The 19,583-nt window shown below is 40.0% G+C and overlaps 1 protein-coding gene across 1 annotated transcript; it reads right to left on the bottom strand.

Annotated features, from left to right (window-relative positions):
- Nucleotides 1-9,211: 9,211 nt before the first annotated feature.
- LOC148165151 (olfactory receptor 7A17-like) lies at nucleotides 9,212-10,144 on the bottom strand. The gene has a single exon (XM_088022367.1). The coding sequence runs from the start codon at nucleotides 10,142-10,144 to the stop codon at nucleotides 9,212-9,214; it is 933 nt and encodes a 310-aa protein (XP_087878493.1).
- Nucleotides 10,145-19,583: the final 9,439 nt, after the last annotated feature.

A 19,583-nucleotide genomic window follows, 5' to 3' on the forward strand; every position in this document is an offset into this window, starting at 1 on the left:
AAAAAATTTTATTTTTCATTTTTAGAGTCCTATTCTTTCCCTTCATAGTAGTTACCCTTATTTTTGGCATATATATTAGTTGTTCTCTTTTTAAAATTTTGAGATACAGTTTCTTCTAACAGATCAAAATATACCCTAAATCTCTAGTGTATGGATTTGTTCTAGTCTCCTGCCTGATCACATTCTCTCCCCTTTTTTTTCTTTCTTTCTTTCCTTTTTTTCAAATCCTCTTCTTTCTTTTTTCAAACATCTTCTTATCAATTCCTTTTTAAAAATGTTTTATACTTTTCATCTTTACAGTCATATGCCATCCCTTCATCATATCAACCCTTATTTTGTACATATATAAGTCTTTCTTTAAAATTTTAGGAGGCACGTTTTTCTAACAGACCAAAATACACCCAAAATCTAGTGTGTGGCACTAATCTATGCGCCAGCCTGATCATATTTGAGCATATTCTGTTTTTTTTGTATTGTTGTGGTTTTGTTTGTTTTTCTCTTTTTCTTTTTCTTTTTTTTTCCTCTTTCTTTTTTCTTTCTATCCCTTTCTTTTCCCCTGGTTTCAGGTCTTTTCTGATTTGTTTAGAGTATATTTTCTGGGGACGTTGTTAACGTGTTAGCATTTTGTTCTCTCATTCATCTATTCTCCTCTGGACAAAAGGACAAGACGAAAAAAATCACCTCAACAAAAAGAACAAGAGGTAGTACCGTCTGCCAGGGACCTACTCAATACGGACATCAGTGCGATGTCAGACCTAGAGTTCAGAATCATGACTTTAAAGATACTAGCTGGGCTTGAAAAAAGCGTGGAAATTATTAGAGACACCCTTTCTGGAGAAATAAAAGAAGTAAAATCTAACCAAGTCGAAATCAAAAAGGCTATTCATGAGGTGCGATCAAAAATGGGGGCACTAACTGCTAGGATAAATGAGGCAGAAGAGAGAATCAGCGATATAGAAGACCAAATGATGGAAAATAAAGAAGCTGAGAAAAAGAGAGATAAACAACGACTGGATCACGAGGGAAGAATTCGAGAGATAAGCGATATGATAAGACGATATGACATTAGAATAATTGGGATCCCAGAAGAAGAAGAAAGAGAGAGAGGGGCAGAAGGTATAATGGAGCAAATTATAGTGGAGAACTTCCCTAATGTGGGGAAGGAAACAGGCATCAAAATCCAGGAGGCACAGAGAACCCCTCTCAAAATCAATAAAAATAGGTCAACACCCCGACATCTAATAGTAAAACTTACGAATCTCAGAGACAAACAGAAATTCCTGGAAGCAGCTCAGGATAAGAGATATGTAACCTATAATGGTAGAAACATTAGATTGGCAACAGACTTCTCCACAGAGAACTGGCAGGCCAGAAAAGATTGACATGATATCTTCAGAGCACTAAAAGAGAAAAATATGCAGCCAAGAATACTATATCCACCTAGGCTGTCATTGAAAATAGAAGGAGAGATAAAAAGCTTCCAGGACAAACAAAAACTAAAGGAATTTGAAACCACGAAACCAGCCCTCCAACAAATATTGAAAGGGGTCCTCTAAGCAAAGAGACAGCCTAAAAGCAGCATAGACCAGAAAGGAACACAGACAATATGTAGTAACAGTCACCTTAGAGGCAAAACAATGACACTAAATTCATATCTTTCAATAGTTACCCTGAATGTAAAAGGGCTAAATGCCCAATCAAAAGACATAGGCTATCAGATTGGATTAAAAAACAAGACCCATCCACATGCTGTCTGCAAGAGACTCATTTTAGACCCAAAGACACCCCCAAATTGAAAGTGAGGGGGTGGAAAACCATTTACCATGCTAATGGACACCAAAAGAAAGCTGGGGCGGCAATTCTTCTTCAGACAAATTAGATTTAAAACAAAGACTGCAATAAGAGAAGAGGAAGGACACTCTATCCTACTTAAAGGGACTATCCACTAAGAAGATGAAACAATTGTAAATATCTATGCCCCGAACATGGGAGCAGCCAATTATATAAGGCAATCAATAACAAAAGCAAAGAAACACATTGACAACAAAACAATAATAGTGGGGGACTTTAACACCCCCCCTCACTGAAATGGACAGATCATCTAAGCAAAAGATCAAGAAGGAAATAAAGACTTTAAATGACACACTGGACCAAATGGACTTCACAGACATATTCAGAACATTCCATCCCAAAGCAACGGAATACACATTCTTCTCTACTGCCCATGTCACATTTTCCAGAATAGATCACATCCTAGGTCACAAATCAGTTCTCAACTGGTACCAAAAGATTGGGATCTTTCCCTGCATATTTTCAGACCACAATGCTTTGAAACTAGAACTCAATCACAAGAGGAAAGCCAGAAGGAACTCAAATACATGGAGGCTAAAGAGCATCCTACTAAAGATTGAATGGGTCAACCAGGAAATTAAAGAAGAATTTAAAAAATTCATGGAAACCAATGAAAGTGGAAACGCAACTCTTCAAAATCTTTGGGATGCAGCAAGGGCAGTCCTGAGAGGAAAGTATATAGCAATACAAGCCTTTCTCAAGAAACAAGAAAGCTCTCAAATACACAACCTAACCCTACACCTAAAGGAGCTAGAGAAAAAACAGCCAATAAAGCCTAAACCCAGCAGGAGAAGAGAAATCATAAAGATCAGAGCAGAAATCAATGAACTAGAAACCAAAAGAACAGTAGAACAGATCAACGAAACTAGGAGCTGGTTCTTTGAAAGAATTATAAGATTGAGAAACCACTGGCCAAACTTATCAAAAAGAAAAGAGAAATGACCCAAATCAACAAAATCATAAATGAAAGAGGAGACATACAACCAACACCAAAGAAATACAAACAATTATAAGAACATATTTGAGCAACTCTATGCCAGCAAATTAGATAACCTGGAAGAAATGGATGCATTCCTAGAGATGTATCAACTACCAAAACTGAACCACGAGAAATAGAATACCTGAACAGACCTATAAACACTAAGGAAATTGAAGCAGTCATCAAAAATCTCCCAAGAAACAAAAGCCCAGGGCCAGATAGCTTCCCAGGGGAATTCTACCAAACATTTCAAGAAGAATTAATACCTATTCTCCTGAAACTGTCCCAAAAAATAGAAATGGAAGGAAAACTTCCAAACTCATTTTATGAGGGCAGCATTACCTTGATCCCCAAACCACACAAAGACCCCATCAAAAAGGAGAATTACAGACCAATATCCTTGATGAACATGGACGCAAAAATTCTCACCAAAATACTAGCCAATAGGATCCAACAGTACATTAAAAGGATTATTCACCACGACCAAGTGGGATTTATCCCTGGGCTGCAAGGTTGGTTCAACATCCGCAAATCAATCAACGTGATACAATGTATTAACAAAAGAAAGAACAAGAATCATATGATCCTCTCAATAGATGCAGAAAAAGCATTTGACAAAGTACAGCATCCTTTCTTCATCAAAACTCTTCAGAGTATAGGGATAGAAGGTACATACCTCAATATCATAAAACCCATCTATGAAAAATCTACAGCGAATATCATTCTCAATGGGGAAAAACTGAGAGCTTTCTCCCTAAGGTCAGGAACGTGGCAGGGATGTCCACTCTCACCACTGCTATTCAACATAGTTAGAAGTCCTAGCCACAGCAATCAGACAACAAAAAGAAATCAAAGGCATCCAAATCCGCAAAGAGGAGGTCAAACTCTCACTCTTTGCAGATAATATGATACTTTATGTGGAAAACCCAAAAGACTGCACCCCAAAACTGCTAGAACTCAGGAATTCAGTAAAGTGGCAGGATATAAAATCAATGCACAGAAATCAGTTGGATTCCTATACATCAACAACAAGACAGAAGAGAGACAAATTAAAGAGTTGATGCCATTTACAATTGCACCCACAACCATAAGATACCTAGGAATAAATCTAACCAAAGAGGCAAAGGATCTGTACTCAGAAAACTATAAAATACTCAGGAAAGAAATTGAAGAAGACACAAAGAAATGGAAAAACGTTCCATGCTCATGGATTGGAAGAAAAAACATTGTGAAGATGTCAACGCTACCTAGAGCAATCTACACATTCAATGCAATCCCCATCAAAATACCATCCACTTTTTTCAAAGAAATGGAACAAATAATCCTAAAATTTGTATGGAACCAGAAAAGACCCCAAATAGCCAGAGGAATATTGAAAAAGAAAACAAAGCTGGCGGCATCACAATTCCCGACTTCTGGCTCTATTACAAAGCTGTCATCATCAAGACAGTATGGTACTGGCACAAAAACAGACACATAGATCAATGGAACAGAATTGAGAGCCCAGAAATGGAACCTCAGCTCTATAGTCAACTACTCTTTGACAAAGCAGGAAAGAAAGTCCAATGGAAAAAAGTCTCTTCAACAAATGTTGTTGGGAAAATTGGACAGCCACATGCTGAAGAATGAAACTGGACCATTTCCTTACACCACACATGAAAATAGACTCCAAATGGTTGAAAGACCTAAACGTGAGAGAGGAGTCCATCAAAATCCTAAAGGAGAACACAGGTAGCAACGTCCTCAACCTCAGCCGCAGCAACTTCTTCCTAGAAACATCACCAAAGGCAAGTGAAGCTAGGGCAAAAATGAATGGGATTTCATCAAGATAAAAAGCTGTTGCACAGCAAAAGAAACAGTCCACAACATCAAAGGACAACCCACAGAATGGGAGAAAATATTTGCAAATGACTATCAGATAAAGGGCTAGTATCCAAAATCTATAAAGAACTTATCAAACTCAACACTCAAAGAACAAATAACCCAATCAAGAAATGGGCAGAAGACATGAACAGACACTTTTCCAAAGAAGACATCCAGATGTCCAATAGACACATGAAAAAGTATTCAACATCACTCAGCACAAGGGAAATCCAAATCAAAACCTCCATGAGATACCACCTCACACCAGTCAGAATGGCTAAAATTAACAAGTCAGGAAACGACAGATGTTGGTGGGGATGCGGAGAAAGGGGAACCCTCCTACACTGTTGGTGGGAATGCAAGCTGGTGCAACCCCTCTGGAAAACAGTATGGAGGTTCCTCAAACAGTTGAAAATAGAGCTACCATACAATCCAGCAATGCACTACTGGGTATTTACCACAAAGATACAAATGTAGGGATCCAAAGGGGTATGTGCCCCCCGATGATTATAGCAGCAATGTCCACAATAGCCAAACTGTAGAAAGAGCCAAGATGTCCATCGACAGATGAATGGATAAAGAAGAAGTGGTATATAAACACAATGGAATATTATGCAGCCATGAAAGGAATGAGATCTTGCCATTTGCAATGACATGGATGGAACTGGAGGGTGTTATGCTGAGTGAAATATGTCAATCAGAGAAAGACCTGTATCATATGACCTCACTGATATGAGGAAGTCTTAATCTCAGGAAACAAACTGAGGGTTTTGGAATGGTGGGGTGTGGGAAGGATGGGGTGGCTGGGTGATAGACACTGGGGAGGGTATGTGCTATGATAAGCGCTGTGAATTGTGCAAGGCTGTTGATATCACCGATGTGTACCTCTGAAACAAATAATGCAATATATGTTAAGAAAAAAAAAAAGATAGCAGGAGGGAAGAATGAAGGGGGGTAATTCGGAGGGTGAAGACAGTCAAGGAGAGATGATGGACTCTGAAAAATAAACTGGGGGTTTTAGAGGGGAATGGGGTGCGGGGATAGGTTAACCTGGTGATGGGTTTTAAAGAGGGCACGTTCTGCATGGAGCACTGGGTGTTATGCACAAACAATGAATCATGGAACACTACATCAAAAACTAATGATGTAATGTATGGTGATTAACATAACAATAAATAATTTTAAAGAAAAACAACTTATGTACACTCCTAAATTATACATACAACTTGCACTATATACTCTTCACCTTTGTACAGGTCCTTTAATTCTCCAAAGTGTACCCTTTACATATACAAGTTATTGTGTATAATTTTACACCAATGATTTATTCTGTGGAAAAAAATCTAATGGTGCATGGCTACGGGTAGGATCTAGAGCACGGGGAGCTGAGTCTCACTTAAGAAGGGTGCGAGATAGCACTTCCAACGGGGAAGAAAGCCAAGTGTTAATATGGATATACGAACAATGGAATTAAATTTAAGTAATTCACATGATAACCCAATTTATTCTGTGAATAGATTAACCCACATATGGAAATGTAGTAATAAGAGCCCATGAATTGGCTGAGACAGAAGAGCACACAACCACACACAATACCATGGATGAGGGTTTGAAACACCATGCAGAGATTCACACCTGATTCTAGATCCATGAGGAGCCAGCAGAGTTCAGAAACACTCCCTAGCATATAATTCCATTTGATTTTAAAGGTATTATGATATCCCATTTGACAAGGACAGCCTGTTATACAGCAATAGCTGACTGACACAATAATCCAAGCGAACAGACATGAGGCAATTAGCGTGCACTGTTTTTTGTCTGTGGCATACGATCTGACATTAAGGAGAGCAATTAGTCATTCTGCTATTCAAGTTTCCTTCCAATGACTTTATGAGCAGTGACTGGGTGTGGGCCACCTTCCAGGTAACTGGGAATATTTGAAGGACATGCTTGTTGTGTAGAACTGCTGACCCTGAACCACAGGACCAGAAGGACATCCAGCTCTTGTGTGAAGCATCCTCTGCTCATGCAAGTGGATGGGATTTCTGAGCAGGAAGGAGATACGAAATGGATGATACCGATGTTGTTCCTTCACTGCATTTTAGGAAAATTTTAGGAAAAGGGAGTTATTTCATCGAAAAATAAGAGAGTCATATTAGCAGGTAGCATTAGAAGTTTTCAAGTGGAAATAGGAAAACAAATCTGTGATAAAACAGGTGCACTAAGCAATCCGTCACCTCAATGAATAAACCCCCTCAGTTGTGGACTCCAAACATCTCTGCTTCAATAAATAGATGCACAGCATAAAAAATAAATATTTTGATTATTAACAAAATGGTTGGTTTGAAATGTTGCACGCTTGTAGTTCTTATTTTTTTATCTTTTAATTCCAGTATAATTAACGTACATAGTCATATTAGTTTCATGTGTACAATATAGTGATTCAGCAATTCTATACATTACTCAGTGTTCATAACAATAAGTGTATTCTTAATCCTCAGCACATATTTCACCCAACCTCCACCCACCTCCCCTCTGGCAACCACCACTTTTTTCCCAATATTGAAGAGTCTAGATTTTTGCTTGTCTCTTTTTTTCATGGTTTGTTTTGTGTCCTAAATTCCACATATGGGTGAAATCATATGGTATCAGTCTTTCTTTGACTGACTGATTTCTCTTATTATTATACCCTCTAAGTCCGTCTGTGTTGTAGATGGCTACATTGAATAAAAATCTTCTGCACAGCAAAGGAAACAGTCAACAAAACTAAAAGACAACTACTGAGTGGTAAAAGATATTTGCAAATGATCTATCCAATAAGGGATTAATATCCAAACTATATAAAAAAGTATACCAAAAAAATTAATGGTAATTCAATTAAAAATGACAAGAAACATGAATACACATTTCTCCAAAGAAGACATCCAGATGATCAACAGACCCATGAAAAGATGGTCAATGGCACTCATCAGCAGGGAAACACAAATCAAAATCACAATGAGATATCAACTGATACCTGTCAGAATGGATAAAATTAACCACAGAGGAAACAACTGATGTTGGCAAAGATGTGGAGAAAGGGGAACCCTCTTGCACAGTTGGTGGGAATGCAAACTGGTGCAGCCACTTGGGACACAGAGTGGAGGGGCTCAAACAATTGAAAATAGAACTACCCTATGATCCATGGATCCCACTACTTGGATTTACCCAAAGAAAATTCATCCTCATACTTGTGGTCATCAGAGAAACTAAGAAAATATCAGGTCAATCTATTTATTCAAATTTTCTTCCCATGTAGACTTCCACCGGAGATATATTTTTACTCATCAGTGTTTAATAGTGACTATGGTAGGCATTCTGGAATATAATAGAATAAATAGTTGAATAATAGAATAAAACAAGAAACTAGTTTTAAAGCACAGGAACATGTTTGTAGAGAAAGTCCCTGACTTTAAGCTTTTGATTTCTGAAGCTTCCATTTCAGAGACAACCATGCTGAATAAACACATTGTCAGGTGTGTGACACTATTACCAGATAAGCACTCAGGCTGCCCCAGCCATGAAGAACCTCCTCAGAAAGCCCTGGGTAAACTGGATACTGACACATGAGTGACCATGCCTTCCCTTTCCTGGCCAGAATTTCACTCTTATGTTTTAAACTAGTCAATATAGAGTGAACCTAGGAACCCCTAGCCACTCTGTCCATGGATCCCAATAATGGGCCCCCTAGACCTTTTGGTTATCTCTACAAGAACCTTTGTTAATAAACCTCATCTTGTTAGAGTTCTCTGATGAGTGATGCTGAGCTGTGTCTTGCATTCACAATAAGAACCCAAGGGCAGGTGCAGCCACAGCAGAAGCTCTGGTGAGGGAAGCATCTGTGGGAATGTCCACAAGTACAGGGGTGCAGGGGAGTGTCCAGGCTTTCCTAGTCAGAGCACCCCTGTCAGTAGCCTGAGACCTAAACAGAACAAGATTAGAGACCACATTATTAGGAAGAGGAGTGAAGGTGTGATGTAAAAAGACTGACAGTCTCAAGGTAAAAACTGCTGTTTTGTATTCTCCTCTACAGTAAAGTTATGTGAAGGGCTCTTGGCCAAGTGTAGTTTCTTCCATATGAAAAATACAACCATAATTATTTTTTAGGAATTCTAGAGAAAATTTACTTGGCACAATATTAAGTGGTTTAAAAAGAAATTATTTTTAAGAAATCCAACTTGCCCTATGTAAGATGTAGAAATTTCCAGGGACCTGTGATCCAAGGCTTGGGAAAACAATGGGGACATATGAAAATCTAGAGAGGGGAACACTGTCTGTGTACCAGACAGAGCAGAAGCTTAATAAAGTGAGTTAAGCAAATGCATGGAGAAGTTGAATTCAAACGAACGGAAATTCCAGAAAATATATACAAGGAGCAGATTCTATTTCCACAGACTGATCAAAGAATAGCAGTTCCTGGCTCTGAGTCTGTGAGCCCTTCAAACATGGGCACTTCTTCAGCCCCAGGACGATGGCCCCTTACATCACTGGAACCCCAGTGATTCTTTTCAGAGCCCTCTTTATGTCTCTGTTCCTCAGGCTGTAGATGAAGGGGTTCAGGATGGGCGTGACCACCGTGTACATCACCGAGGCTACTGCACTTGAGTGGGAGCTCTGGGGAGCAGCAGAGCTAAGGTACACTCCTAGAATTGTACAATAAAACAAGGAGACAACGGAGAGGTGAGATGTACAGGTGGAAAATGCTTTATACTTGCCCTGAGCTGAGGATATCCTACGTATGGAGGAAACAATCTTCGAGTAGGAATAAAGAATCCCAGCCAGGGGAGAGCCACCAAGGAGCACAATCCCGAAATACATAACCATATCATTAAGGAAGGTGTCGGAACAGGCCTGCCCAACTACTTGATTGAATTCACAGAAAAAATGGGGGATTTCCACCTTTGTACGGAAGGACAGCCACAACACCGTTAAACTCTGTAACAAGGAATTGAGAACACTGATGACCCAGGACACCAGAACCAGCAGTCCACAGAGCCGAGGGTTCATGATGACCGTGTAGTGCAGGGGGTGACAGATGGCCACGAAGCGGTCATAGGCCATCACAGTCAGGAGAAAGTCATCCCAACCTCCAAAGAGTATGAAAAAGTACATCTGTGTGAGGCAGCCGGCATAGGTGATGACTTGGCTCTGAGTCTGGATGTTCCACAGCATCTTGGGGATGGTGGTGGAGGTGAAGCAGATGTCTGCAAAGGACAGGCTGGCGAGGAAGAAGTACATGGGGGTGTGGAGATGGGAGTCTGAGCTGACGGCCAGGATGATGAGCAGGTTCCCAAGCACAGTGATTAGGTACATGCAGAGGAAAAGCCCAAATATGATGTTCTGTAATTCTGGTTCCTCTGATAATCCCAGAAGAAGAAACTCTGAAATTCCTGTGTCATTGTCTCCTTCCATGTGGTGGTGGTGACTACAAGGAAAGAAAAAAAAAAAAGCATAAAAGTGTTGAATTATATGGGCTTCATTTATTTATTTATTTATTTTCTTTTCTTAAGTTTTTCTTTAAATGTCAGTTAGTGGGGCGCTTGGGTGGTTCAGTCGTCAAGCGTCTGCCTTCCACTCAGGTCATGATCCCAGGGTCCTGGGATCCAGCCCCACATCAAGCTCCCTGCTCGGTGGGAAGCCTGCTTCTCCCTCTCCCATTCCCCCTGCTTGTGTTCCCTCTCTTGCTGTCTCTCTCTCTGTCAAATAAATAAATACAATCTTAAAAAAAAAAAGGAGGTTCATCAAATGCAGGAAAGAAATGGACATGAGAGGTCACAGAGATCTAATAACCTGAAGGGATTCCTGAGAGACTGTGATGAGCAGAAAGCTTCCCCGGTTCTGGCAGCCTTCCAGCCCCTGCCACATGCCCTTGCTTCCCAGAATTATTAACAAAGCAGAAAAATAACAGTGTATCTAAACAAGAAAATAGTGGTCTTTTTATGATGTCAGACATTTTACTGATTGAATATCCCTCTAGAAAAATGTGCAAAGGGAATAAACCTGCAATTTACAATAGAAAATACACACTGTAGGACACAATGTAGGACATTAGAAGGGGATTTTTAAAGATGAAATAATAAAAGACTTTTCTGAATGATTTTAAGTGCCAAATTTTTGAATCAGAAAACCAGGTTTTGAACATCAGATCTACCACATATACAATGTTGGAACTTGGGAGAGACAATCAATCCATTCCAAATGGGAATATCCTCACTCAGAGAGTGGGGACAGCAGTACCCATCCTCCTAGGGTGGATACAGCATTGGTCACTACATGTAGGAAGCTTATAGCACTGTTCCTTCCTGTGAGTAAATGAGTTATTTTCACCATTGAACAGATTTGGGTGCGTTTTCTCTGCTTTTCACAAATGCCTCCATCGTTTTACACACTTTTTGGTCATGAAGTAATACAAGAAAAGCTACTTAGCCTACCCCTTGTTGCATATTAAATACACTTTTCCATGTGAATACTCAGTGTGAGAGAAGGTTCTGAGAAATGTGTATCTCAGGAACTGCTGTCGCAAGGGAATAGTTACCTGCATGGGTCTGGGTCTTTCTATAAATACAGAACATGTACAAAACCACCACATTCTAAACAGTCAAATACTCTGATTTCCTGCTCCCCTTAGCTGCAAAACTCCTTGGACATGTTCTAATTTCTCTGGAATCACTTTAGGTTGCCCACTCCTTCCCCTGTCTCATCCAACTGGACTTCCATTCCCACCATGTATCATCAACAACGATGCCTGTATTGCTGGGTCCTATGGACACTTCTCTTTTGAACACACTACGTAAATTAATTATAAATGAGTGTACCTAGTCTCAGGTGACCTCAGGTCAAAGTTCTCAGCTTCCATTCTCTCTGCTCCTTTCCTGAAGTACCTGCTGAGCTCTCAGGCTCACCTGGTTGGGGTCTCTAAGATGAAAGTCTCCATGTGGAGGTCTGAATTCCTCCCCGGATGGTTGATGCTCGAGACCGCAGCTCTGTTCCCAGACAGGACAGCAGGAAGCAAAGAGGCATGGGTCCCCCAGCCAGACTTAGGAACCCAGAAATAACAACCGTGTTGTGGCCATCCAAGGTTTCACATGCTGAAGCTCTGCAGCAGAGGAGATATTTACAGCTCTGTGTCTGCTCATTAGGCACTGTTTCCATTGTTACTCCCACCTCAGAGCACTGCATTCCCAGTGGGCAACTGGTCTGGACAGAAAGGCAACTTTTCCTGCTGATATTTTGTTCCTGGGAGGCCAGATTAGAAGTCAAGTGAATCCATTTTTTTTTTAATCCTCTTTCTCATGAATTTACCTGCCTTCCAGAGTTCTAACCTCCTTGACTTTACCTTAACTCTGAGATACTGAATTTCTTTAGTTGATGGTTTACTTTACCATTTACAGCTTTAGGGTGATTTTAGTAAATAGACTCCAAATGGTCGAAAGACCTAAACGTGCAAGAGGAGTCCATCAAAACCCTAAAGGAGAACAGAGGCAGCAACCTCTTCGACCTCAGCCGCAGCAACTTCTTCCTAGAAACATCGCCAAAGGCAAGGGAAGCAAGGGCAAAAATGAACTCTTGGGATTTCATCAAGATAAAAAGGTTTTGCACAGCCAAAGAAACAGTCAACAAAACCAAAAGACAACTGACAGAATGGGAGAAGATATCTGCAAATGACATATCAGATAAAGGGCTAGTATTCCAAATCTATAAAGAACTTCTTAAACTCAACACCCAAAGAACAAATAATCCAATCAAGAAATGGGCAGAAGACATGAACAGACATTTTTCGAAAGAAGACATCCAAATGGCCAACAGACACATGAAAAAGTGCTCAACATCGCTCGGCATCAGGGAAATCCAAATCAAAACCTCCATGAGATACCACCTCACACCCGTCAGAATGGCTAAAATTAACAAGTCAGGAAATGATAGATGTTGTCGGGGATGGGGAGAAAGGGGAACCCTCCTACACTGTTGGTGGGAATGCAAGCTGGTGCAACCACTCTGGAAAACAGTATGGAGGTTCCTCAAACAGTTGAAAATAGAGTTACCATACAATCCAGTAATTACACTACTGGGTATTTACCACAAAGATACAAATGTAAGGATCCCAAGGGGTACGTGCACCCCAATGTTTATAGCAGCAATGTCCACAACAGCCAAACTGTGGAAAGAGCCAAGACATCCATCGACAGATGAGTGGATAAAGAAGAGGTGGTATATATACACAATGGAATATTATGCAGCCATCAAAAGGAATGAGATCTTGCCATTGCAACAACGTGGATGGAACTGGAGGGTGTTATGCTGAGTGAAATAAGTCAATTGTCAATCAAAGAAAGACATGTATCCTATGACCTCACTAATATGAGGAATTCTTAACCTCTGGAAACAAACTGAGTGTTGCTGGGTTGGTGCGGTGTGGGAGGGACAGGGTGGCTGGGTGATAGACATTGGGGAGGGTATGTGCTATGGTGAGTACTCTGAATTGTGCAAGACTGTTGAATCACAGATCTTTACCTCTGAAACAAATAATGTAATATATGTTAAGAAAAAAAAATAAGATAGCAGGAGGGGAAGAATGAAGAGGGGGAATCGGAAGGGGAGACGAACCATGAGAGATGATGGACTCTGAAAAACAAACTGAGGGTTCCAGAGGGGAGGGGGATGCGGGGATGTGTTAGCCTGGTGATGGGTATTAAAAAGGAACGTTCTGTGTGGAGCACTGGGTGCTATGCACAAACAATGAATCATGGAACACTAAATCAAAAACTAATGATGTAAGGTGTGGTGATTAACATAACAATAAAAAATTTTTTAAAAATTTAAGGAGGGCTCCTGGGTGGCTCAGTTGGTTCAGCGACTGCCTTCGGCTCAGGTCATGATCCTGGAGTCCCGGGATTGAGTCCCACATTGGGCTCCCTGCTCAGCAGGGAGTCTGCTTCTCCCTCTGACCCTCTTCCCTCTCGTGCTCTCTAGCTCTCATTCTCTCTCTCTCAAATAAATAAAAATATCTTAAAAAAAGTTTAAAAAAAATTTAAGGAAAAAAATGACATTTATACACACACACAACACAGACACACACACACACATACACGCATATATATATAATGGCAATGCAATATACATGGCAAGATTTCATTCTTTTTTATGGCTGAGTAATATTCCATTTTATTATATATATAATAAATGCAAATTTATATATATGATAGTAATATATATAAATACAAATTTATAATACATGATAGTAATATATTAATACTAATATATAAATCATAAATTTATAATATGTGATATATAAAATATATATTTATTTATTATATAAATAAAATGGAATATTACTCAGGCATGACAAGGAATGAATTCATGCCATTAACGATGAGGTGGACAGAGCTAGAGTGTATTATCCTAAGCAGAATAAGTCAGTCAGAGATATACAAATACCATATGATCTCACTCATGTGTGGAATTTAAGAAATAAATGAACAAAGGGAAAAAGATAGAGGCAACCCAAGAAACGTTCTTTTTTTTAAGAATTTATTTATGTATTTGAGAGAGAGTGAGAGAGAGAGCATAAGAGGGGGAAGGTCAGAGGAGAAGCAGACTCCCTGCTGTGCAAGAACCCTGATGAGGGACTCGATCCCAGGACCCTGGGATCATGGCCTGAGCCAAAGGCAGACGCTTAACAGACTGATCCACCCAGGTGCCCCCAAGAAACAGAGTCTTAACTATAGAAAACAAACCAGACGGGGGGGATGAGGCTGGGGGAGAATGGGTGATACATGTGATGGGGACTAAGGAGGGCAGTTGTGATGAGCATCAGGTGATGTATGGAAGTGCTGAATCATTATACTGTATCCCTGAAACTAATAAAACACTGTATATTAATTATACCTCAATTAAAAAATTTTTAAAGAAGAAATAAAAAATGAATGTAAAAAAAGATGAAAAGATAAAAAGATTAGCTATGATTGTCCAGGTGGGACAAACGTAATCACAGCAGTCCTCCAACGTTGAGGGAGACAAAACCTATGGCATCAGAGAGACTGAAAATGCTGCCCTGCTGTCTCTGAAGGTGGAGGAAGAGCCATGAGCCCAGGAATGCAGGTGGCCAGCAAGAGGGACTGGAATTGGAAAGGAAACAGATCCTTCCTTGAGCCTCCAGAAGGAGCTCAGCCCTGCAGACATGCTGTTATTAGCCCGATGAGACTGCTTCCCAAGCTTCTGACTGCAGAACTGTAAGAGCATGTATGTGTTTGTTTTAAGGAACTAGTGTGGGGATATTTCACAGCAGCGGGAGGAATCTCATATGGACATAGTCATGAAATTATTTGGGAAAAATGAATTTAGGCCCCTCAATTCCTTCATCAGTTTCCCTTGGATAAGGGTGATTTATATAAAAAAAACCCACAGTAGATAGGAAGGAAATTTTAATATGATTTGGAGCTATTCTGCCCCATCAGCTAGTACAGTGAATTCTCTGTGGCATAAATATGAGAGTGGTTTGACTCCGAGGGCTTTGAGGTAGTGGCATTTGAAAGGAACTCATGATCAAAGTTAAAGTCTCTCACTGTAATTTAAATCTTTGTCTGTATTTCTGCATCCTTTTATTTCATGTTCATTCTTTCAGTGCCATCCTCTCCAGTTTTCTCAAGATTCCTATCAACATAAAAGATGAAATCATAAATGCATCTGTGTATGTACACATGACAAGCTTATTTGAAAGAAAATGCGTGCAAACACACACATATCCAAGACACCACCATTACCCTCAAACGTTTCACAGAGGTAAAATAGGAAGTTCCACACATTTTACTCATTCCCCACAACGTCCATATGAAGTTACGTTTAGAATCCCACATTACCTTCAGAAATAGGGAATATATGCTCAGGATCATTAAATTTTAGTAATTACATAGCAAAGCAGTTAAAACGTACGCACGGTCTTAAATCATATACAAATAGAAACTTGCAACATGTACTCTTCGTTTTTTATGCAGGTCCTTGAATTCACCAATGTGTGCACTTCACATATGCAGGTTATTGTGTATAATTATACTCCAGTGATTTATTCAGTGAAACAAACCTAATGGTACATGTCTATGGGTAGGATCTTGAGCACAGGTAGCTGATTCTCACTTAAGAGGGGTGGGAGATAGAACTTCTAATGGGGAAGAAAGCCAAGTGTTAATTATGCATGTATGAACAACAGAATTGAATTTACATAATTCACAGGAGAAACCATTTTTTTCTATGAGTAGGAGATTAACCTACATATGGAAATGTAATAATAAGAGCCCATAAAGTGGCTGAGTCTGAAGAGCACTCCAACCACACACGACATCATGGATGAGTTTAGAAAAAGAATCTAGACATTCACACCTGACTCCAGATCCATGAGGACCCAGCAGAGATCAGAAACGGTCCCCAGCATATAATTCCAGTTGATTGTAAAGGTATTATGATATCCCATTTGACAAGGACAACTTATTATACATCAAGAGTTGACGGACACCATAATCCAAGGGAACAGACCTGAGGCAATTACAACAGGTGGTCCTTTTTACTTGTGGCATATCTGACCTTAAGGAGAGCAGGCATGATCATTCTGTTATTCAAGTTTACTCCCAATGACTTGATGAACAAGTGACTATGTGTGGGCTCCTTTCTGGGTTTCTGGGAGGGTGTAAGAACTGGTGAGACATCCAGCTCTCCTGTGAAGCGTCCTCTGATCAGGCAGGTGGAAGAAATCTCTGAGCAGGAAGGACATACAAAATGGATGATGCTGATACTGTTCATTCACCATCGCTTGGCATTTTTGACAATTATTAGGAAAAAGGGGTTATTTCCTGTTACAATAAAAGAGCCATATTACCAGGTAGCATTGGAAGTTTTCAAGTAGATAGAGGAAAATAACTCGCCAATAAACATAGAACACACAAAGCAATCGTTCACCTCAATGAATAAACCCCCTCAGCTGTGGACACCGGTCTTCTTTGCTTCAATAAATCAATGCACAGGAAAAAGAAATATGTTGGATAGTAAGAAAACGAGGAGTTTGAAATGTTGCACCTTCCTATTTCTTAAATATTTTAATTTTTTAAAATTCCAGTATAATTAACATACAGTGTAATATTAGCTTCAGTTATACCATATAGTGATTCAGCAATCCTCTACATTATAGTGCTCATCAAAATAATCGTACTCCTAACCCCATCACCTATTTCACCCATTCCCCCACTCACCTCCCCTCTGGCAACAACCACTTTGTTCTCCATCTCTCATTGTTTTGTTTCTTAAATCCCACATATGAAGGATGCCTATGTGGCTCAGTTGGGTAAGCATCTGCCTTCAGCTCAGGTTATGATCCTGGGGTCCCGGTATTAAGCCCTACATTGGGCTCCCTGCTCAGCGGGGAGTCTGCTTCTCCCTCTCCCTCTGCCACTCCCACTGGTTGTTCTCTCTCTCTCTTGCTCTCTCTCTCCCTCAAATATATGGATAAAATCATTTAAGAAAACTCCACATATGAGTGAAATTATATGGTATTTGTCTTTCTCTGACTAACTGATTTCACTTAACATTATACCCTCTAGATCCATCCATGTTCTAAATGCTTACATCAAAATAAAAAGTTTCTACACAGCAAAGGAAACAATCAACTGTCAGGTTTGGCCAGCAAACCCTGGGACAGTGAATGAAAAGATTACTCTAGACACCTTAGTAGGAGAAAGGAGAGGGCCTGGGGACCAGATGCTCTAGTGGCGAAAGGTCTCGAGCCAGACTCTGCCTCCACCTTTATTGTGAATGTTATCAATATAACAAGGGCATAAGAAAAACAAGAAGGAATGTGAAGCTGTAATAAGCAAGACAGTGGCATTGAGAGTATCGTGTGAATAAAACAAGCTGTGCTTGGGATGGACATGTTTCTCCTAAGTCAAGCATTTACTCCCTGGATGAGGGCATTGAGCCGCAACGAGAATCTGGCTGTTTTCAGCCCAGAAACCCTAAAGGGGCCCAGTTTTCCAGACACTCCTTCTTTGCTTTTCAACCTGTCTCATCCAGGGAGGCATGTGTTTATTAAATCTTCTTTATCAAGACTCTATGAATTCCCACAGGCAACAAAACAAAAAGACCACCCACTGAATGGGAGAAGATATTTGCAAATTATACATCCAATAAGGGATTAATATCCAAAATATGTAAAGAACTTATATAAATCAACACCAAAAAATTAATAATAATTCAATTAAAAAATAGCCAGAAGACATGAACACAAATTTCTCCAAAGAAGACATCAGGATGATTAACAGACACATGGTAAGAAGACATCCAGATGATCAACAGACACATGCTCAACATCACTCATCATCAGGGAAATGCAAATCAAAATCACAATGAGATATCACCTCACACCTCTCAGAATGGCTAAAATTAACAATACAGGAAACAACAGATGTTGGCGAGGATGTGTAGAAAGGGGAACTCTCTTGCACTATTAGTGGGAATGCAAACTGGTGCCTCCACTCTGAAAAAGAGTATGGAGGTTTCTCAAAAAATTAAAAATAGAACTACCCTTTGATGCAGGGAATCACACTCTTGGGCATTTACCCACAGAAAATGCATCTTCACATTTGAGGTCATCTCTGACACTAAGAACATATCAGGTCAATCTATTCAAATTTATCTTTCCATGTAGACTCCACTGGGAGATATATTTCTTCTAATCACTGTTTACCAGTGGCCATGTTAGGCAATGGGGACACCTAGGCAGATAATAGCAAAAAAAGAGTAGTTTTAATGCACAGTAGCAAGTTTGTAGAGAAAGTGCCTGACATTAAGCTTTTGATTTCTGAGGCATCCATTTCAAGGACAACCATGTTGAATAAATATGCCAGGTGTGGGACACTATTATCAGAGAAGTAGCTCTTCAGAAAGCCCTGGAAAACCCCAATACTGACACATGAGTAATCATGCTTTCCCTCTGTGCCAGAGTTTCACTCTTATGCTTTAAACTTGTTAATAAAGAATGTACCTGCCAACCACTAGCCACTCTGCTCATGGACCTCAATAAAGGCGGGGCTCCAGTTGTAGGCTGTCTCTCTCTTGCTCTGATTCTCTGCCCCCCTAGACCTTTCTGGCTCTGCCCTCCAGGACCTGTGAGTAATAAACCTGGTTGGGTTAGAGTTCTCTGATGGTTGATGCTGAGGCATGTCTTGCAATCACAATAACCCAAGGGCAGGCGCAGCCACAGCAGAGGCTCTGGTCAGGGAAGCATCTGTGGGAATGTCCACAAGCACAAGGGTGCAGGGGAGTGCCCGGGCTTTCCTAGCCTGAGCATCCTTGTAAGTAGCCAGAGACTTAAAGGGAACAATGTTAGAGTCCACCTTATAAGGAAGAAGAGTGAAGGTAGTGATGTAAAAAGATGGACAGACTTTAGGTGAAAACTGTGGCTTTGTATTTTCATCTACATTAAACTTATGTAAGGGGTATAGTTGCCAATTACAGTTTCTTCCAAATGAAGAATATAACTCATGATTATTGTCTTGGGAAATCTAAGGACAACTTATTTGGCTTGGTATAAGGTCATTTGAAATGAAATTATTTTTAAGAAATCTAACTTGCCACATATAAGATATAGAAATTTCCCACTATTTTTGACCAAGATGGGGAAAATATTGGGATCATATGAAAATGGACAAAGGGAAAACTGTGTGTATATCAGACAGAGCAGAAGCTTAAAAAAGTAAGAAGGGCACGTGATCTGATGAACACTGGGTGTTATACACAACTAATGAATCATTGAACACTACATCAAAAACTAATGATGTCCTATATGTTGGCTAATTGAACTTAATTAAAA

This window comes from Eumetopias jubatus, unplaced genomic scaffold (genome assembly GCF_037043125.1).
Source record: "Eumetopias jubatus isolate StellerSeaLion01/CBP00866 unplaced genomic scaffold, mEumJub1_p1.0 scaffold_1, whole genome shotgun sequence".
NCBI lineage: Eukaryota > Metazoa > Chordata > Mammalia > Carnivora > Otariidae > Eumetopias > Eumetopias jubatus.